Source organism: Sinohyriopsis cumingii, chromosome 17, assembly GCF_028554795.1.
Source record: "Sinohyriopsis cumingii isolate HCF-2022 chromosome 17, ASM2855479v2, whole genome shotgun sequence".
Taxonomy (NCBI): Eukaryota; Metazoa; Mollusca; class Bivalvia; order Unionida; family Unionidae; genus Sinohyriopsis; species Sinohyriopsis cumingii.
Window position 1 is genome coordinate 102,004,603 of NC_142977.1, and position 23,995 is coordinate 102,028,597.

Sequence of the window (23,995 nt, forward strand, 5' to 3'; positions counted from 1 at the left end):
TTTAATGTAATTTTAGATATATTTGTAGAAGAAAACGAATTAGAACAAACAATAAAGAAATGTTATTCGTCAAATAAGGCGGCGCGCCAATTAATCTGCACGACTACCACAAATTGTCAGTGGTAAACAAACCATCTGTCAAAATAGTACTCGGTGGAAACATGGGAAGTCTTCCAAGCACATTTGTTCTTTTATGCTTAAAAATGCGACGTATGAGGTAAATATTTTCGCTATTTTTAAAAATTACTTTAGGATAGAATGTATGAATCAAGCGACTCCGCTATCACGTTGATCGACCGAATTTTGGTTGATTCGGGTGAGAAAACTCGTGTGTGTGTGGTGGGTGGGTGGGTGTTGTAAACAGTGGAACACACATTCCTGTTGTATTCTGGCGGTTATTCCTGGGTTTTTTTGCGAAGATAGGGAATATAGAAGGCTGTTTTTCAGCTCCTAATTCACATCAAATAGGTTTTATGTGAAGATCTGCCGGTCGTTTCACCATGTCATTGTCAGTTCGAACTCATTTTCAAAACTTTCTAACCGAAATCAGAACAAAACGGTTAAGTATTGCATTTAATAGGACAATATACGGTATACAGATGAATTCAATATACAGTATACAGATATGAATTCAATATACAGTATACAGATATGAATTCAATATACAGTATACAGATGAACTATGATAAGTGCATTGGCATACTTAGATCAACATAATTGTCAGTGTACATACCCCATTTTCACAATTTTTTTCGGTGTGTTAGTAATTGTATTATTTCTAAATAAAATAAAGTAGACTGTTTCAATTTTGCAAATTTAACTAATAATAAGTAGTCTAACAAAAGTTTACTTGTTCAGAATTATGCCGTCATCTCATTTTTCTTTAAATGCAGTTTTATCATTGTAAGCAATTGTAAATGTCTCATTTATATCTAAGATCAAACTTAACATTGTTTTGTATGGTCCATAATATGATCAGAATAAACCTGATCCAAATCAACTAAGGTCCAGATCAGCCTGCACTTGATTGACCATATTCAAACATACAATCAGACTGGATCTGTATTCTCCCTTTTCTTAATTTTTCTAATGCTTTTGAATATCAGAACAGTGAGTATCTCATTCCTCTCTTGTCCTTATTTATTTATGTATTTATTTATTTATTTACTTATTTATTTATTTATTTAATTTATTTGTTTGTCTGTTTGTTTGTTTGCTTGTTTGTTTGTAAATGAGTTTGTTAAAGCCTCAAATTAGTGTTTGCTTGATTAAAACTCAACAAAGCAATTTTCTGAGTATGAAAAAGAACTCTGTATAAATTTGTTATGAAGGGGGCCTCTTAAGTACCTTTTCTCAGTGCTTTTTACTTTTGAAGACCATTTATGAGGTGGATCTTATATGTACCTGTTTCCTCCATGATTTATACACATGGACAGAATAGTGTGGTCCCTCACTGTAGCACAGACCAACTTGACACGTGACTTCATTACTTGTTGTTGTTGTTGTTGTGGGGTTTAACGCCATTTTTCAGCACGATAGGGCTATACATGGCGGCCAGTATTAATGGTGGAGGAAGAACCCGGAAAACCCCGGAAAGAACCACCGACCCACGAGAAGCTACTGGCAAGCTTTCTCACATGCCCACATTGGCTGAATCTTAGACTCGAACCGCCGCAGACATAGGTGAGATGGCAGTGATCCGTAACGAAGAGCGCTTTAGACCACTCGGCCAACTTCATTACTTGAACATCGCCTTGGTTAAGAAATGTCGATCTTTGTTTGTCTCAAATATTACTTATTCAGCAGGGGAAAATGTCGTTGATGATTGATGAAATGATAATAGCAGTTATTTTTTTTTCGATCTGCTCCCATCCTACTTTTTTTTTTAGAAATGGAAGATACCAGAATGAATTTATTGGCATTAATCTATTTACTATATTGCAGTGATTGATACAGATTTTACGCATTTCATCTTCTGGATTAAGAAACCAAATGAAGACTTATAAAAGTGCAATGTCAGTGTTTACATGTTTATCTTTCATGTCCAGGCAACGCGTGACAGTTATTAAAAAGATACATGCTATATATCGCTCCGGTGGCCTAGTGGTTAGTGCGGCCGCCTCGGATGCGGGAGGTAGCGGGTTTGAACCCCGGCCGAGTCATACCGAACTTATAAAAATGGTACGAACAGCTGCCTCGCTAGGCGCTCAGCAATTAGAGGTTAGTGTTAGGACTGGTCGGCATGGTGTCAGGATAATATGACTGGGAAGGACATGATGCTAGATGTCTGCGGCATGATGTCCCACTGCTAGACATCACTATAAACTGCCACATTGCAGACATCGTAGCGATATGATTGAACTACTGCTAAAGCTACGTTAAAAATCCAAAATCACACACAGAGACACACACACACGATATATGTATGTCCTTCAACATAAGGTCCACATGGTAATAAGATCAAAAACAATCTTCGACAGAAAGTCATCACGTGAATAAGAACCACAAATCTTGCCTACAAGATGTCTTTTTTTTAAAAAAAATTCACTGTTTAGGAGAACTGATTATAATACAGTTGTGCATTGCGACAGACATCGTGGTGCTAGGAAGACGGAACACAAAGTTGCAAATCGCTTCAAAATACGCATTAACATGTATAACTGCAAGATTAAAGATAAAGATAACGGTGTTAATATTCCTTAAAAGGTATATAATTAAAAGATAAAGGTAAAAAAAAAGAATAAAATCCTTAAATTATAGGGACGATTTTTTAAAATTATTTTTATTTAAAAATCATTCCTGTAAAAAGAAACAGAAATTTTCTATAGGTGAACACCATGCGAAAGTTTCTAAATTGAGTTCACACACACGCACGCGCGCACGTTTTTTTCTCAGTGGAAATCGATACTCTTGGCAGACGTATGTTCAAAGTACTGACAGAGCATGCACTCTGGTCGAGGTTAACCTTTCATATTAGTGTGCATGGCTCAGACATTTGTGTCCTGCAATCTAGTCGAGGTTCACCTTTCATATTAGTATGTATGGGTCAGGCATTTGTGTCCTGTACTCTGGTCGAGGTTCACCTTTCATATTAGTATGTATGGGTCAGGCATTTGTGTCCTGCACTCTGGTCGAGGTTCACCTTTCATATTAGTATGTATGGGTCAGGCATTTGTGTCCTGCACTCTGGTCGAGGTTCACCTTTCATATTAGTATGTATGGGTCAGGCATTTGTGTCCTGCCCTCTGGTCAAGGTTAACCTTTCATATTAGTATGCATGGGTCTTGCATTTGTGTCCTGCACTTGGTCGAGGTTCACCTTTTATGTTAGCATGCATGGGTCTTGATTTGTGTCCTGCACTCTGATCGAGGTTCTACTTTCATATTAGCGTGCATGGGTCAGGTAATTATTTATGGAGTTAATGAAATTGTTCCTTGTAATAATACTTAAGTCTCACGAGCAGATTATTTGTTACAGTTGGGCCGCGCAAAATTTGGATGCATCTTTCTTTATTAAAGACGAGAGCATCTTCCAGACACGTTGACGTCCAATATTACATTTCATATTTCTATGTAAACTATGATTTTTAGGTTGTCTGTATCTGTGCTATTGAAATCCGAAATATTCGGGTACATGTCTAATGTTTTCATTTGCTTGCACTGACAAAATTGGCTCACACGTAGCTGTGGAATGTTTCTACGTATTTCTTCCTCTGACATTAAAACAGTTCAGAAAACTGGGAAAGAGGTCAAGCTCCTCCTCTTTGTCTCCACAGTATGCCTTACAAGTGAAGTTTTAATAGTATTGCATGTCAGGGCAAGGGTCAGGAAAGGTGAGCATTGTTTCTAGATGCTGTACAATGCGGTTGTAAAAACAATGAAAAGATTAACTGAGTAGTAATGCGTATTGAGGGAAACAAATTTGTCGTCATCACCACCCTTGGGGGCCTCGCAACTGTAATACCATTTTCCCTCCCCATTGTGCCTCTCTATCATCTCCCCCATTTCATAATTAGCTTCGGTATAGAATGCTTCACAAATTCCTCCATATTCTGATCACCGACAATTAGCCAAAATATTGGAGGGGAATTAGTCCAGCCTCTGGAACAGCTGAGTTATTTTCAATATTGTGTAATATTTGATCCCCCAGCTTTGGCTACGGTGGTGGAACTCCGAATGGCAGCCTGTAGTAACTTGGCCATTAGGACATCCAGGAGGATGGTAGAATGCAGACATTTATTTTTGGTGAATCTGGCAACATGCCCCTCATATGATTCAGAGTCGCGTAGAAGCCATTTTTTATGAGGCATTCTTGGAGTCTTTGTTTACAAACTCCTTCATCTTACGCAATACCTGGGGTCAGCCATATTTTGCACCTATCTTTCAAAAGATGTCAAATTTTATGTGATTTTCTCAGTGGAGTAATAGTATACATGCAGATACTGATCGTATGTGTTGAACAGACTTTTGTTCAGTTTGTAGAGGACTGTGCTGTTTGTAAGTATGAACATCACATTTTTAATCAGGACAGAGATGAGTATGTTATTAATTAACATTGGCACTAGGGATACTTTATGTTTTGTTGTTGTTGTTTTTATTTTCCTTCATATCTTCATGTACTTGGATCTAGTTATTTATACGGAGAGAATGTAAGAACATGATATATATTACGTATCGCAAAAAAGTTGATAATTTTCAAATACTTGATTTCAAAAGTTCGTTTACGAAATACAATTTTTAGCAGACATAACATACTCAGAGACAGACAGATGGACGAAAGGACATAAAAATCGATAGAGACATAAGCATATTCGCGCAAAACTATCGAACAGTATGATACTGTCGGAGGGAAACTGAGTTACTAACATATTTAGAAAAGGAGCGATGGATAAATAGGGCTGGGACTGATATATCTGTGTATTGAGTTAAACTAAACTCAACCGACCGACCGCTCCAGTGGCCTAGTGGTTAGAGCATCTGCCTCAGATGCGGGAGGTCGTGGGTTTGATCCCCGTGCGATACATACCAAAGACTTACAGAAGCGATGCTAACAGGTGCCTCGCTTGGCGCTCAGCATTAAGAGGCTAGTGTTAGGACTGGTCGGCCTGGTGTCAGGATAATGTGACCTGGTGGGACATCATGCTACATGTCTGCGGCATGATGCCTCAGTGCTTGACATCACTATAAACTGTCACAATGCAGACATCGTAGTGATATGACTGAAAAATTGTTAAAGCTACGTTAAAAGTCCAAATCACACACACACATAAATTCAACCGAAAGAGAGGAAAAACATACGCAGTGAAGAAAGCACATCAAAGAGTAAATGAAATGAAAACTGTACACAAGTTAAAATGGTAAAAGATATAGATTTGCTAGTTACAGAGACATGTACCTTTTTCATTTCTTTGCAATTTTTCAGAGCCCTGTTTTGTGGCTGATCTGATAAAGGCTACCATCACGTATGATAACTGTGGTGAATGCATATGTTAGGTTGATGTTAAATGCAGTATCCAAACATATTCAACACACATGCATAATGACCTATATTGTTTTATTTATGGAACACTGAGAATATACGCAGTTCTAGAGATTAGGCTTTGATGATTGGTATTCATGAGGTAATCACGTATTCCTGAACGGAGATGTAATCAAGTATTCGTGAACGTAGTGGTGATCAGGTATTCATGAGCGTAGAGATGATCAAATATTCATGAACGGAGATGTAATCACGTTTTCATGAGTGTGTGTTTGTGTCTGTGTGTGTGTGTGTGTGTGTGTGTGTGTGTGTGTGTGTGTGTGTGTGTGATTTGGATTTTTAACGTAGCTTTAACAATTTTTCAGTCATATCGCTACGATTTCTGCGATGTGGCAGTTTATAGTGCACTGGGGCATCATGCCGCAGACGTAGCATGATGTCCCATCCAGTCACATTATCCTGACACCAGGCCGACCAGTCCTAACACTAACCTTTTAATGCTGAGCACCAAGCGAGGCAGCTGTTAGTACCATTTTTAAGTCTTTGGTATGACTCGGCCGGGGATCGAACCCACGACCTCCCGCATCCGAGGCGGACGCTCTAACCACTAGGACACCGGAGCGGTCTTTTCATGAACGTAGAGGTAATTAGGTATTCATGAACGTAGAAGTAATCAGGTATTCATGAGCACAGAGGCGATCAAATATTTATGAACGTATGGGTAATCAGGTATTCATGAACGTAGAGCTGATCAGGTATTCATGAACGTAGAGGTAATCAGGTATTTATGAAGGTAGAGGTTATCAGATATTTTTGAACGTAGAGCTAATCTGGTATTCATGAACGTAGGGTTAATCTTGTATTCATAAACGTATACTGAAAGTAATCAGCTATTCATGAAGGTATAGGAAATCAGGTATTCATGAATGCAGAAGTAGTCAAACAGTTATTATTTTTATTTAGGAAGACATTTTTTCAAATTTTAAAATTTCCTTTTGGTTCGGAGATGTAGAATAAACTACATGCTCCATTCGTCATGTTGTATGAGGTGATTAAAAACAGTATCCTTTTTTACCTGTTACACGTCCTATTGACAATGTATCCTTTTTTACCTGTTACACGTTCTATTGACAATGTATCCTTTTTTACCTGTTACACGTCCTATTGACAATGTTCACGCAGAGAAAGTCTTGGACTTTGTAATTCGACTTTGTATTTTAAGGAATTAACATTTTCGTTTGTTGTGCACGCCTTTTTGTGATATATAAGCGTGTTTGAAACTGTATAGCCAGGGCAGTGCTGATGTACCAGTTATAAATTGATCACCTAACAAACCTTTTTAATGGCAGATTAAGATGATATGCTCTGCCACCGCTTGATCTTTGACCAACATGGGTTGGTGAGAAAGTTTGCCAGTAATTCCCCGTGGAGCGGTGGTTCTTCCTGGGGTCTCCCCATGTTTTTCCTCCACTCAATATACTGGCCGCCATGAATAGCCTGTCATGTGCTGAAAACGGCGTTAAACCTTACAAAACCGAAAAATCCCAGACTACTCAAGAAGACAAAGTTTGGTCTTCAGTGCCTAAACGTTTGCCAGTAATTCCCCGTGAGGCGGTGGTTCTTCCTGGGGTCTTCTCGTGTTTTTCCTCCGCTAAATATACTGGCCGCCATGAATAGCCTGTCATGTGCTGAAAACGGCGTTAAACCTTACAAAACCGAAAAATCCCAGACAGCTCAAGAAGACAAAGTTTGGTCTTCAGTGCCTAAAATCCTCAGCTCTTGTAATTTTGTCCTTTATTAATTATACCGTCAGGCTATATGAGCATAGGCACGAATTCTCATATGTATACCCCCACCCTCCACCTCTTAAAACTAGTTATTCCATCATAGAAACGATTGCGATATATGTTGGATTAAAATCCTGTTTATTTATTTATTTTCAGATACAAAGTGTGGAAACCCACAAACTGAAACAAAACTGCGTTATTAGAATAAAAGGAAGGAATGGCGGCCATGGTGGACACAGAAGATGAAGAAGAACTGAGTTACTCGGCACAACATATTAATGAGCTGCTGAGATGCCCAATATGTCTGGACCGGTTTAAAAATCCTAAACTTCTTCCATGTCAACACACATTCTGTGAAACTCCATGTCTGCAAGGATTAATTGACAGGTATCTCTCCGATCTTGGTAGATGATTGGATGTCTTTGGACCCAGTTAGCTCTCTCTCTCTCACTCTCTCTCTCTTTCTTTCTCTCTCTCTCACTTTATTTCTCTGTCACACAGTCTATCCATCCATCTGCGCAGAATATATATATATATATATATATATATATATATATATATATATATATATATATATATATATATATATATATATATATAGTCTTTCCATTTGTCATAACTGACATTTTCTCTCTCTCTCTCTCTCTCTCTCTCTCTCTCTCTCTCTCTAACAGTGTATCTGTTTATCTTTTATTTCCATGTGCTCATTGAGAGAATTATAGTATCTTGGGCATATTTTAAAAAAATTCTGTGAGTTGAAAAGGGTTACACTTTGAATCGAATTATATATCTAGCTGAGCTTGCAACTCCAGAAGGAACTTTGGGCTTTGATGATGATATGATTGTTTCATTCATGATTTTCTACCATATCCATGCCTCTCTATAAACATTTCCCCTCTTTTTCATGCTGGATTCAGACTGGGATTAGGGTAAGGATCTTCAACACACGCACGCATGTACGCACATATACATGATGCTGGCATTTACCTTTAGTTACATGGATGACTTCACACTGACTATCCATGAGTACATACATGGCTAATACAAAACTTGATTTTGTCTAAGCAGCAATCACCAGTACCTGTCAGTTGTAATATTTATCATTATTCCATAATAGCTGTGAATGCTAATGATATATATATCTCTCTCTCTCTCCATATATATATATATATATATATATATATATGTATATGTATATATATATATATATATATATATATATATATATATATATATATATATATGTATACACATACAGACATACATACAAGTGTTCCACTGGCAGCAGGCATGATTCATATCTATAATTCACTAGTCTGAACTGTGTGCATGCCTTTTCTGTGTATATGCTTTTCAAGTCCTGTACCATATGCACATATATGTAATCACGGACATCACTCCTGTTCTGTTCTTCTTACCATTTTAATTATCAATCGACTATAGATCAAGAGGTTTCTGAACCACGAAATGGTTTCCGCATTTGTCATAGACTAAGAAACATACTCAGAACTATGGCGTAATGGTAAAAATGAATATGACTACACATCTTTTTCGTGCGGGCGAGGCGCGGTGAATAAATGAATACATCAAGAAATTCCAGTTCAAGATGTTCTAACAGTTTCTTTTCTTCTGTTTTATTCGAAAGTTTTCTGTTACAACAGTGGTCCTATGTGACCGAGTGGTCTAAAGCGCCCGCCATTACCGATCAATGCCAAGTCACCTCTGTCTGCGTTGGTTCAAGTCTCGGACTTGGCCAATGTTTGTTTGTGAGAAAGCTTGCCAGTAGCTTCCCGTAGGTCAGTGGTTCTTACCGGGGTTTTCCCGGGTTCTTCCTTCACCAGTTATAATGACCGCCATGTATTGCTTATCGTGCGCTGAAAAATGGCGTTAAACCCACAACATCAACAACAACTGTTACAATACATGGAGATGATCAATTGCTACGATCGTGATATTGCAAACATTTCCAAACCTGATTGATTTTAGTCAATGATCGTTCTCTGCACGCCTACCTTTAGTACGATCACTGGATGTGAGCGCAGCGAACACGAAATGTCAGTGTATACGAAAAGATAATACAGCTTATTTCTACATTATTAGTAACTGAGGATGATTCGTCTAAGTATATCGAGCGAGATTACAGATCAAAAGGTCAGTGGTTTAGTTAATAGCAGAGGTAAGAATCTTTCAAATATATACTAGCACACATGCTCTTTTTCGTCGATTCTCTGAAAAGTAGGATAGTGTTATTGGGCTGAATATATCGACTCAAGGGAGGGAACATGATATTAATTCAGTGCGAAGAGAATGCATTGACATTAATCCTAGTTCAGATTACAGGGTATGTGAAATACAGACGTTTAACTATTGACACAACTTGAATTACTTTCAGAGCTTTCAGCCTTTTGGTTAAGGGGTTCTAATAGTGTACCAATTCAACCGTGTGATTGTTTTGCTTTGTTTTTATTGGTTTTAACGGAACTCTAAACAAATCATTGGAAATGTGAGATCAGTGCCTTTTTCCGTTGACACACTGAGGAATCCGATTAGGACTGGCCTCCGCGGACATCGAGCCTGTAACCATTGCATATCCCTGAACGGACGACCCCCCCCCCACCAAGTCACCGTGAGAAAACACCATCCGGTCGAATATCTGAGAACGGTGTGACTACTGGCCCACCCCATTGATCGAGATAGAGCATATGGGCCATTTATGAAATGTATTACAAAAATCAAATATCAAATAAATGCACATAGAAAATAAATTGTACAGTTCGATAATTGATATGCCGATACCAAAGCAAATGAGAAAAACATTACCACCATTTTTACTACGTATTCAAACTAGAATATAATTAAGACTGATGATGAGACGGAATGTTAAAGGGATGATTACGATCAGACTCAGAAATTCGTTAAATCATGGTGTCGAAGTGTCGATCAGTATACTTTTGTGTTGGCGGTGGCAACAGTCAAGATTCGTATGAATTTTTAATGACATTGAAGTGTATTTGAAAAAAGATTATCAGTAGAAACATTAGACACTTTTCTTATATGAAACCTCAGTTAGACTAATGAAACAACCTATTTAAGAAGGGGAAAACGCTGTGTACAGACTTTGTTTTACAAAAGAACCACCTATTGTCATAAGGAACATGAACATAGTCGTCATCAATAATGTTATTAAAACGTTTATTTGATATTTTACACACCAGACTTCCACATAAAATGAGCAAAGTACAGGCTGGATGTTTGGCAGGATTGAATATTTAAATTTGCACATAGATAGGTACAGTATCAGCCATCAAAGTACAATGTACAATGTCATTGGTTTGATAGATGTCCGGAAGAATAGGAGAACATTAGTAAGATTGAAAATGAATTTGATATTTCTGTAAATGTACATGAAATAACTGAACCAGCTTACATCAAACTGGATAGAATAAGTTAAACAGAAAGAAAGTCATGTTGACATGTTACTTGTACTTCAGTATGATAATCCTAATGACATCAAAGGTGCCATTAATCTGGAATGAGCAGGAATTTTTCAAGATTGGTGTCAGTACAGATAAACAAACGTCACAGACAGAAACAGACTTCTATATAAAAATATGCTTGATTTTTCTATGCAGCAGAAAAAGTATTGGAACACAAAATTCTGTATTACAGTAGAGAAATTTCAATAGATATACTAACTAAAGATGCTTAAGTTGTACATTATTTTATCAAATATTTCAATACCAGTTGAAACTTACGTATGCCCTATGTGATCATTTTTGAAAGTATCATTTTGCCACAGAGAGAAGCGTGTGGTCAGTATCATATTACAGGCAATGCGTGCCAGAGGTACATTTTGTTATATCCAGGACAATGCACAAAATATGCAAACTTGCTTTAAATAACAGATCGCACTCAAGTATTTTAAGACGAGCTGATTTAAATCGCAAAACTTGGATATGAAGAGTCAAGGCGAAAAAGTGCAAGAACTACAAAGATTAAAAATATGTGCATGCCATGTCTGTGAGCGAAACCTAATTGACGATAAAGTTCGCGATGATGGTGACTAAATAGGGGCTCATAGAAATGCAGCACACAACAACAACAACAACAACAACAGAAACAACAAACTTAAAATGTGCAACTGATGAACAAATTGTATAGCTAGAAGAAAACATGATACAAGATTACTATGACACTGGTTTTATCTTAGAAGTTGATTACACTTGCATTAAAGGCTAATATATTAGTTCTGGAAGAATTACTTCCAGATGAAAATGATTTATTAGTTTTACATTCAGAAAACATTTGTCACATCTGGAAATAAACGTGTTTGTAGAGAAAATTTTGGTATAAGAAATTTTTCTCGTTAAATGCGTTTTGCTGTGTCAACCGCTAATTTTACTTGGTTACGGTTAGTTAACGAATTTTTTTAATTGAATCCAAAGACAAAGATAAGGTTCTGTGCTAGCTGCTTTGCTGTCCGTGTGTTTTGTACACTCTGCACTTACACTGATATCTCTGCAGAGACCCCTCATCAAGAGGTTATGACAAAGATTTAATCACATTAGAAGCAATATATTACTGTTGGTCTGTAGTTCTCTGGTGTTTTGTCTCACGTCTCTAAAAGCAGTATTGTAACTATATCTGTTCCTAATATCCGTTATGTTGATTTTAAAAACGAAACTATTTTTGCATTATGGTTTTCTTGTGCAAGTATGTTTAGGCTCTATTTATTGTTTCACAACATTCACATGTAAGTCTTTGTTGATTTCCTTGCCATATCTTCTTATTTTTCCCTGGCGACCTCGGGGTTGTAGAATGGGCCCGATGCGCCCGCCTGCATGTCATAAAAGGCATCTACTGGAGACAGGATTATTGTCCTTTGATGCGTCCTGTGGTGATGTTCATGCTGAGAAGGTCTTGGACATCGTAAAAGAGCTAAGTTTATATCCAGAATTTGACGTTCTGCTTCAAGATATTAACACTTTTTTGACTTTATCTTATTTTCATTTTGTTTTTTGGGAGATGCTTAAACATACACGACGCTATACATAGCCAGAATTGTGCTGATGTACCGTTAAGCCCTATGCATATATAGGCAAATACAAAACGTAGACAAGACAAACAAAGAAAATAGAAAAACGGTTATGTTTGCAAATCCTACATGGCTGTTTCTACAGGAATTCAACCTTTTAAGTCTATTATGTGTCTAGTTTATTTCAGCTTGTTGCTGATACTGGAAAATATATATGCATAAAGATGCATACATACATAAATACATACATACATACATACATACATACATACATACATACATACATACATACATACATTAATTACATACATATATACATACATGGGGCCCCGAGTGTCCAAGTGGTCTAAAGCGCTCTCCGTTACGGATCACTGCCATCTCACCTCTGTCTGCGTGGGTTCGAGTCTCGGATTCAGCCAATGTGGGTATGTGAGAAAGCTTGCCAGTAGCTTCTCGTGGGTCGGTGGTTCTTTCTGGGGTTTTCCCGGGTTCTTCCTCCACCATTAATACTGGCGGCCATGTATAGCCTATCGTGTGCTGAAAAATGGCGTTAAACCCTACAACAACAACATACATACATACATACATACATACATACATACATACATACATACATACATACATACATACATACATACATTTCATTTCCTACACTGTAATACCAGTTAAGTCTTCACATCTGATATTTTTTGTTTTCCATCTGCTTTTCTCTCTTGCATTTGTAACATTTTCAGCTGACTGTATCCCTAACTTTGCCTGTACCATTTATGTCGGATAGTTTAATTTCATTATATATATATATATATATATATATATATATATATATATATATATATATATATATATATATATATATATATATATATATATATATATATATATATATATATATATATATATATATATATATATATATATATATATAATGCACTGTTCTGGAGGATAATAATATTCATTCGTATATAAAAATTATGTTAGTATTATCAAATATCCGTATGTAAGATCAGTGCCACCACTCTCAGCTCCGCTTGGTGTATATTTATCTGTAATAACGTCTATATACCTTTATTTCTCTCGTAGGATTCCGAAGCGATAGTGTACTTAGACGATAATTAATTACTTTGTTGTTATGCGAGTATGTCCTGTACGCACGAATATTGGCATTATTTTTGGCAATGTGTCATGGTCAGGATGGTATAGGGGTTGGTGCGTGCAGGCAAGGCGATGGATGCCGTAACCCGCGTACGAAACTTCTTTGAGTAAGAATTAAAACTTCTTTGACCTGTTTCATAAAAAATATGTTAATGTGATCAAGCATTTACTTATTGCGCGTTTGCGAGACCCGGATGGGAAAAGACGTGTAGATGTATTACAATTTACTATTACGCTAGAATTCTCTGTATGTACACTACTTGAATATGACATTTTGAAAGATTCTTTTTTATGCATCGGTCTTGGTTAGGAAAATTCCTTCAAAGGGTCATACAAATGTGCCAGAACATGAGCCTTTTTAAGGGTGGATGTTTCCAATCCACGCCGATACATGATGTAGGATAGATTTTCTCACATTTCTTAACGAAAGTGAGGGTCGAAGTAAAAATGGCGTATTTCGAACTGTTACAGTCTGTTGGGCTTAAACTATTTAGTAAGACAATATAAAACTAAGCAAGCGTTCAACTTTCTACATTATAAATTTAATTCCCTAAAAATTAAAATCAAAAGAAGAGAAAATTTCAAAATATCTTTCAGTATTATGAATTCCTATATTTCCTAAATCTACAGTAAATTTCACCATAATCAGGACACGATCCAAAGATGTTCTGAATGAAGATTCGGATGTACTTTGAATATGTCATGATTGCCCTAGATGCTGATTGGATAGTGACCTCCATTCATCTTAGGCTTGGCGTATTTTGACCGAATTAGTTGTTGACATGAACTTGATAATGACCTTGATTTATGAATGGAAATTTCACAACCTATTGTACATGTATTCTTCACACGCGAGGTGACCTCACCGTTAAAGTGCGCTATACAGAGTTAGAATACCAATCATAACATTTTCGTTAACTCAAATGACTTAAATAAAAACTATATTATAAATTAATATATGATATAGATATCGGTAACAGAATACTGATATAACTTCCAGACAGGAAAAACACCCAATGCAGTTTTAATTATCGTTAGAAAGAGCGCAAATATTTAGATTTCATACTAAAAATTATTCAGTGTACACTTTAAATAGCGTCTAAACACATGCAAGCATTCAAAGAACAGGGCCGAAACTGATATAGCAATGGCAATACAAAGAGTCTTAACTATATATTGCAGATTACTCGTGATTTATACAAACGTGAAGAGATCAGAAAAAAAGTCCACTTTTATCCACAATATCAATTGATACATACAAAAATAGTGATATAATCTGCGATCGAGTTGATTTTACCCCGTCATAAATATTATTGAGAGAATATGAAATATTAAACAATCACAATAACATCAGCTTCATTTCAAATGAAAATCGAACTATGGATGTTTTTATGCATTTAAGTTGATCAATGCGAAAGGTCCTGTTTATTGTACACTAACTTAAACCTACTGCTTGCTTTTGTATGTAAATATGTTGCAATTAATGTTCAACTTGATTGTTGTGAATGAATGTTCAAATGATAATGAAAATCGGGGAGTTTTGGCCAGTTTGTAAGCACTATGCCAACAGTAGGTCATGAAGACAGCAGCCACATGATGACAGATATCCTACACGTGTACCCTACACCGTATCACTATAATATACGAATATGAACGTGGGAAATTTTTGTCAAGAATGTGGGAAATTGTTGTCTTCGATAATTAAAGATTGTAAGGGTCAATGACGAAAGAAAGACAGTATTTTATCATGAAACCTGTTGCAATCTTGCTTATAAATCAAAGCCACCATTGGTTTCCCACAGTAAAGGGGTCCTATACTTCCCCTTGTGTGCCTAGCTCAGTTGACAAAAAAGTGAATGAAATAGTATATTTCGATTGAAACCTGAAAGAAAGAAATGGTGGACAAACAGACAAATATACTGACTGCCAAAGTGAACAGTAGAATAAACTTTTCACAAAATTGAAAAGTTGACACCATAATCATTCCGAAATGCAGATGAGAATGAGAGGGGGGTGCCGACGACGATTTTATCCTTAGACTCGCTTTTTGCGACATTTTGCGTAGATGAGACAATTTAAATACACACAGGCAAACTTAATAACATATACTTCTATAGGCTGTATGTCCTTAGCACTAGTATACTGTTTTACAAATAGCATCTCTTTATGTCAGTTAATGCTACTTCATCGCTAGAAATATACTTTTTAAATGCTTACAAATCAGCTTGAACCATCCATTGGGCGTATAAAAACGGGCATTTAAAAACAAATGGTTTTCATACACAGGCGTATAATGTTCTAACCTTTCACAAAATGGGAATTCTGTTTCCTTACTCTTGACAGCAGGTGACTGTAATTTAATGTCAAACATTGTGGCATTTTTAATCTACTTTTTTCTCTTAACCACACACACACACACACACACACACACACACACACATATATATATATATATATATATATATATATATATATATATATATATATATATATATATATATATATATATATATATATTTCCCATGACCTTGCATCAGATCACCTCTGCATTATATGCCATATTGACGTATCAGTCCCTAACCGTCCATTTTTGTCTGTTACTAAGAGAAACCTCAGTATGATAAATAGAACCAAACTAATGCACGACATCCAAGCAAACCTAACAACTTGCTTACCTCCTACAGCTGAACAACTCGATAACTGCCTGCGTTCGTTGCTCGACAAACATGCCCCAGCTACCAAGTGCAGAGCATCAATTCAAAAGTGTTCTCCATGGTATAGCAGTGTTAGGGCCCAGCTTCGCACTGCTAAAAGAGACCGCCGTAAAGCTGAGAGGCTTTGGTTTTCCACCAGACGCACTATTCATAAGCAAATCTATGAAGCCGCTAAGAAGAATGTCACAAGTATAGTCTATGCAGCGAAATCAGCCCACTACACTACTTAGATCATGGAAAGTTTCAGCTGCAAAGAGCTCTTCGAGATTACTAACAAGCTAATATCAGGAACAAATCTACACCACTTCCAACTACCTTCTCTCCAGTCGACCTTCCGGACATATTTGCAAATTTCTTCCGTGACAAAGTACAAACCATTAGAGATAAGCTTGACACCACAATTTCAATTGACTCGTCACCATATAGTTGAGGTACAGAATTTGAGCGGCAACCATTAGCAGCATTTGAACGTGTCTCTATGGATTTCGTACGTACAATCCTGATGAAGAGTGCACCAAAGTCATGTGAACTTGATCCAATTCCAACATCACTGCTGCTTGAGTGCTTAGATCCAGTATTGCCTTCACTAACTCATGTTATTAATACCTCTCTCTCATCCGGGGAATTCCCATCATTTTTCAAAACTGCCATTGTAAAGCCTCTGCTGAAGAAACCAACACTAGACCATAACGATTTAAAGAACTACCGCCCAGTTTCTAATCTCCCATTCATATAAAAAATCTTAGAAAAGGTTGTTCTATCCCAGCTTGTATCTCATCTGAATTCAAACACTCTTCTAAAAGTAGTTAATGACATACTCTCTGCTTTGGATAGCGGAAAGATTACAGTCCTCATCCTCCTTGATTTGTCTGCAGCATTTGACACAATAGACCATGATATATTACTTCACCGTCTTCAGCATGTATTTGGCATTCATGATACAGCCTTAATGTAGTTCAAGTCCTACTTGGTCAACAGGACACAAAATGTACCTGCAAATGGAATACACTCCAGCCCAGTTGATCTAAGTTGTGGTGTTCCACAAGGGTCTGTTCTTGGACCTGTTCTCTTCATTCTATACACTCGGTCGCTCTCAAGTGTCATAGATCATCATCCAGTGTCTCACCAATTGTACGCTGATGACACCCAAATATACAAATCTAGCCACCCAACGGAAGATGATGCTACCATCCAAGGTGTAGAGAGGTGCATTTCAGATGTGAAATCATGGATGACACGTAACAAGCTGTAGATGAATGATGATAAAACTGAGGCCATTCTGATCACAACACAAAGACTTTCTCATTCACATCCCTTTACCTCAAACAATAAATATCAGCAACACCAACATTAAATTCACACAATCAGTACGAAACCTAGGTGTTACTCTGGACAGTACTCTCACATTGCACCAACATGTCATGAACATATGCGAGGCTGTCTATCTTGAGCTGAGACGCATCAGCTCAACTCGCAAATATCTTTCAGTTGATGCCACTAAAACACTTGTGTGTTCATTAGTACTTTCAAGACTGGACTATTGTAACTCAATTCTGTCTGGTTCATCTCAATATCTGCTCCAGAAACTTCAAAAAGTTCAAAACACAGCTGCTCGGATCATACTTAGAGTACCACAATCAGAGCACACCTCCCCGCTGCTCTGTACCCTACACTGGCTATCCATTCGATCCAGAATCAAACACAGAATTTGTTCTCTGTGCTACGTTTCACTGTCAGTCTCTAGTCCAACATACCTATCCGACCTCACCCATGTGTACACACCAGCAAGATACTTACGCTCCTCTTCTGACAATCGTATACTCATTATTCCCACAATGAAAACAAAGTCATATGGACAGCGTTCTTTTGTATACCAGGGCCCAGCAACGTGGAATGAATTGCCCACTGAACTTAGACACAAAGACACAGTGATCCCATTCAAGAGTGCTCTCAAAACTCACTTATTTCGACTGCAAGAACAAACGTAAAGACCTAATAATGTTTCCTACTTTAAGTATTCTCAGCATGTATTTTTTTTATGTTTTCTATTTTCATGGTGTTTGTTTTTGTAATCATATCATTATATGTTTTTTATCTTATAGGTGTTGTCTAATGTTGTAAAGCGCTTAGAGCTTCTAAAGATTAGGCGCTATACAAAGTCCTCATTATTATTATTATTATTATTATTATTATTACAACTGATTGAAATAGTAGCGATAGCTACATAATAACGCGGCCATAAGAACTTGATAGAACAAAATCGATTCATGTAATGTACATCGATTCATGTGGCTGCAAATCATGTTAGAATAGTTGTAAGATGAAAGCTGGAGTAATTGATTTCGTCTGTGTTAGTAAATTTTAGTAGTGGTAATGTGTGTGTGTTAGGGAAATAGAGAACGCACTTCCCACAAAAACGTTACTGTGTAAGCTGAGCGATGAAGTGTTGTTGCTGGCACAGAATGCTGCTGCACTTTTTTACCCCCTCATTTATACTGCACGAAGCTTCACATTCTGTTGGATTATTCGTTCTTAGTCAGACCGAGTTTTAAGAGAAATTTGTGTATAGCGAATCAATTCAACAGTGTTTGTAGTTACGTCGCGATACTGCAATGGAGCACAGAGAAACACAAATACACGAACATATTCAATCTTTTTGTTTGTTTGTTTTTATAAAATCGTAAAAATATTTCTTAACGATTTCCATATTTCTTTTCATTACATTTTATCGAGTTGGCATTATTGTTAGGACTTGTACTAATTGTAGTATGATGCGGATAAGGACAACCGATTCAAAAGGGGCGTTGAGGTGACCAATGGTACATCATAGAAAAATTCCCTATATAGTCACTGTTATATTGTGTATTATTTTAAATTACGTAGGCTCTAACCAGTCACATGCACATCACATTTTCTATCAGTGACGACGGGTTAGAATCGCTTCCATGGAACTGGCAAAATGCAGTACAGAAGTGATTTATCTTGATCATTGTTAAACATCAACCTCACTGTGAACATATCGGCACAATAACTGTGAAAGGTCCATCTCTAATGTTGTCAAGGTGGTAAAACAAAAACATAGTGTAGCTATCCAAAGATTTATGCTTGAGGTCCTCTATATCTAATCTATTTGTTGCTGTTGTCCCTTTTCTTCTTCTTGCAAGAGAAAAATAAGAAAAAACTGCTGCTTCGAACTGCCGATCAGATTATGGTAGATGGTGGGGTCGGAGTAAAAAAATTTACGGGATATTTTACACTTTGTATAAGTGGATCTAAAACTTACATGTATTTATTTGCCTTTTTCGACTTATCCTTCCTCTCTATGATATTCTGTAAAAACATTGGGGTGGACCGTCCATATAGGCGAACTTAGTGGTTGCCTGGGGCACCAAGTTGAATGGGGGTACCAATTGTTTTTAGGAGAAATTATGGGGGGGGGGGGGGATTGCATGGTTCGCCTAGGGTACCAGTTGCTGGCAGCTATTCCAGGGCCGATCACTCCTTTATGTGTAGGATCAGGTGCCATATGAAGGGCAGTAAGAGTTCCTTTTGACCCCCACAACCATGTTTTCAACTGTGTGTATCAGTTTTATATAAAGAAGGTTGGAATTGTGCTTTGTGTCTGCTATGTTGTGGTTCTGGGAGATTAAAGGCAACATTTTCGGAAATGTTGGAGGGAAAAATGCGAAATCAGTTAAAGATTTTTCTTCATTCACGTGCTGTATCTTTTGAGAACAAGTATAGTTCTCAGCTGTATCTTTACAGGAAAACTGAAGCGTATAAAAAATACTTTCTTACCCCTTTCTTCGATAATTTGTTCCTAAAATTAAAGAAGGGCTAAACTGGTGCTCTTTCAGTTATCAATGTATCGAGTGTATCCGTTTTTGACATCATGTCTTTTGGAACCCAAGAGAGCACATGTATCGATACCACATTCTACACATAACCAAATTACAATTTTATATCTAATTAGACATTACCTTAAATTAGTCTAATTTTAAAAAAATTGAAAGTTTTGCCCTCAGTCCTCGGTCGTACTAACTATAATGTCAGATTCATACTGATAAAGTGCCAATACATATTTTGGAAGCGAATGCCCCCTCCCCCTTAATCAAAGATAAGTCAACGATTTCAGTCTTGAAGGCCCAAATAAACGCGATCTCAAACCTACTGCCTGCCACCAGAATGAACTGCATAGTTATCTTGCACATAAGCAGGTTACTTTCATGGCTGTTTGCCATGTTCTTAGCCGCCTTGCATAAATTCTCTTTCATTTCGTCACATACGGAAAAATTAGTCGTGATCTTCATTCATTAGCACACTGGCCTTAGATCGATCGTGTTTGTGCTCAAATAGATTTCCAAAACTTCTTTATAAAATCGTGCAATAAATGCTTACCTGTAAACTAAAACACTTGATGGAGCAGATGAATTTTTTGTTTTGATTCTGTTTTGAATGAATCATTTAGGAAGACGTGTACGTAGATGATGGGTAATGGTTGCCTTTTGCATGGAGAGTTTTTCCTTTCATCCTGTTACCACCAACAACTGCTGACACAGTTTATAGATGAAAACTCATTCAGTTATTCAGTTCACGAACTGCTTGCTCTTACGTGCCTCTGTTTATGAGGAACCATGAAGAACCCTAAGTGTATTCAGTACATTTAAATAGGTACACATACTCCAACAAACACTGACGACTTTCAGCATGCATTCAGATTAGTGTGTTTATACCCCCTCCCCATTTGTTTGCTTTAGATGCTCCAACGTTTTGCTGAGCAACAGAAAGGCATGTCGCGATTACTGACTGCCAACATACCATTCCTAATTAAATTATGTCCGTGTTGAAGTTTTTTTTATCTATATGTTTTTGATCCTATTAAGGTTTATCCGGATTATTTTTCACTTCAGATTAACACGACTGCTAAGATGTCCGGAGTGTCGAGCTCAGCACAGAGTGCCTTTTGAAGGAGTTTCTGCCTTCCCAAACAACCGAACAATCTTAAATTTTTTAGAACTTCCTGCTCAAACTCGTTCCGCTTCGTCAAACCTCGCTAGATTAGCAGAGGAACCGCCGATCGCAAGGAGTGATGTAAATAGTGTAGCACAGAATGAATCCAACGAAATGCGGGAAAGATGCAATGCCGCGGCAAGCGCACGTCTTGGTCAACCTACCACCAATGTTCCCCAGAGGACTGGGTGTGCGGCCTGTGGAAGTGATAGTCACATTAGCCGCTGTGCTCATTGTAACCAAATTGTATGTGACGCATGCAAGAGAGTACATATAGATCAGCTAAGAATGGACATTGGTAGACTCGTAAGTCAGATTCGTCGTGGTTTGCCGCAACTTTCTGGTGCAGTTAGTACGATTGAGAATAAGTCAGAACAATTTTCTCAGAGGGCTGAAGCAGCCAAGGCAGAAATCAATGAAATCATAGAAAGATATATAGGCGAGTTAAGAAGTCGCCAGAGGCTTCTGCAAAGTGAGGTTCAGATGTGGCTGCTTGGAGAAATGAGAGCTCTCAGGCTTTGCCAGGAAAATGTAGAAGTAGAACTCGCAAGCATGGCCAGTTTCTGTGATTCTACCGAGTCAACATTGGCACGGTCAATTGGAAACATCCCAGACGAAGATCTTACCGAAATAAAACGACAGTGTGTAGAACACATGGAAAACTTACGTGCATATGAAAATGGGAATTTCCGCTTGCCAAACGAAAGACGTATTCAGTTTGCTTACGAAGACAGTAGATTTTCTCAAGCCGTCTCAAACTTTGGCGAGATTACTGTTGCTGATGAGACATCATCTGGTTCAGCATCGAGGTCGTTGCAAGGCTCAGAACCCACATCATTAGCCACAAATGCTGGCAGATCTGAAAGTAGGTCCCCCATTGGGAGTATTCCATCGAGGCAGTCTCCTGGACGTTCTACAGCAGTAAGTGGACCAGTACAGGGTGCAGAAGGTGGAAACGGAACCAGCGAAGATGAAAATGCAACATCACTGTTCGGTTCTTCTCCGTCTTCTCGTCGACCTGTACCTCCAAGAACGTCGTACGAACTTCCTGTAAACTTCAGCTATCCGAGAAGCAATGGTTCATCAGATGTTAACCAAGCAGAAGACACCCATCTTCCGAGACGAACTTTGGCGGAACGACGTCGCCAGCATTATTCAGATACGAGGATTGCCGGACTTCTGGGGGGTGGAGGACTTGCCATAGTGGAGTCTCCAACAACTTTCAGACGGAACAGTTCAGATAATAGGATTCGAGCAAATAGCAGGGGGAGAGGAAATAATGTTTCAAACCAGCCGTCATCTTTAGTTTCAGTTATGGATTTCACACAAAGAAGATCTACGCAGACAGCACCTCAGGTTCCATCAAGAGTTTCAACATCAACAGCATCTAGCTCTCCGTCGCTGTCAAGAAGTCGAACCTTCGCGCGAGATACATCCACCTCGGATATGGAGGCCATACGGGAAGAGGAAAACCATTCCAGAGCTAGTACTGCCGACCCCGTTACTAGAGCACGACCGCCTCCCGTGAGATTCGATGTAGGTTTCAGTGGAGGAGACGATGAGGAGGAGGACAATGAAATAACCTTCCAGGTTGGAAATGGAAGTACTAGCGAGAGTACCAGAGTCCCTACTGCTAGAAATAATTACCAGGATAAAGGGAGGGCCATAATTAGGTTTGGACAGAGAGGAAATGAAGAATCTCAGTTTGTATGGCCACGAGGTATTGCCGTTTCTCCCAGAGACAACAACATATATGTTGCCGACAGTAGTAACCATAGGGTTCAGGTCTTCGATCACATTGGAGCTTTCGTGAAGTCTTTCGGTTTCTATGGAGACAGCGAAGGCGAGTTTGATTGCTTGACAGGAATTGCGATCAATTGTTTAGGACAGATAATCATATCGGACCGGTACAATCATCGGATACAGGTATTCGATCATAACGGGGAGTTCCAGCTTGCTTTCGGAGAGGAAGGACGAGAAGATGGCCAGATGTTGTATCCTTGGGGCGTCTCCTGTGATAGCATGGGATTTATATATGTATGTGACAAGGAGAACCATAGAGTACAGGTTTTTCAGTCTAATGGACAATTTGTTCGAAAATTTGGAAGATTAGGACATGGACAAGGCCAGTTTGAAAATCCACATTACTTAGCAATGAGCTCCGACAACAAAGTTTATGTAAGTGACAGCAGTAACCATCGGATCCAAGTATTCAGTATGTACGGAGACTTCTTGTTTTCTTTTGGATCCATCGGAACTATGCAGGGACAGATGAAGTTTCCAAAGGGCATATCTATCGATGAGCAAGGATTTGTAGTTGTTGCAGATAGTGGGAATAACAGGATCCAAGTGTTTCGGGGTGATGGTCGATACTACTGTATGTTTGGCACGTACGGTAGTGAAGGAGGCCAGTTTAAGGGTCTCGAGGGTCTTGGCTTGTTGGCCAATGGAAATGTTGTCGTAAGTGATAGAGAAAATCACAGAATCCAGATCTTTTAGATACTGGGATATTGTTTGGGTTTAAACACAAGTTTCATGTTTTTTTTATAGATAAAAACAATTATTGCCCAGAATACATACCAGATTTTTTCCACAACTTTGTCTCTCATATTTCCATTGCATATCTCTTTATCTGGTGCCCAACGTGTAAAGATTCGTTTTCTAATATTTAGGACAATTATCCGTTTCACAGACGATCAGATATTTTTTAGAAGGAGAACCCGGTGTATCTGCTTGAAAGCCTTATTAAGTAAGCATTTTTATTCATATTTGGTTCACTCGTGCTTCACATAAATGGACATCCTTGATATAATACGATA

General features: G+C 37.9%; 1 protein-coding gene across 4 annotated transcripts; it reads left to right on the top strand.

Moving 5' to 3' along the window:
• Positions 1-132: 132 nt before the first annotated feature.
• LOC149779567 (RING finger protein nhl-1-like) lies at positions 133-23,772 on the top strand. Of its 4 annotated transcripts, none has more exons than XM_089940291.1 (3): positions 133-217; positions 7,422-7,652; positions 21,077-23,772. In XM_089940291.1, exons 2-3 carry the CDS (start codon positions 7,483-7,485, stop codon positions 23,673-23,675), a joined length of 2,769 nt encoding a protein of 922 aa, XP_089796417.1. In that variant the 5' UTR covers positions 133-217; positions 7,422-7,482; the 3' UTR covers positions 23,676-23,772. The 4 variants fall into 4 exon arrangements, with proteins under 4 accessions (XP_089796417.1, XP_089796416.1, XP_089796420.1 ...); XM_089940290.1 differs by lacking the exon at positions 133-217 and adding an exon at positions 4,023-4,496; XM_089940294.1 differs by lacking the exon at positions 133-217 and adding an exon at positions 5,662-5,680.
• The last annotated feature ends 223 nt before the right edge of the window (positions 23,773-23,995 follow it).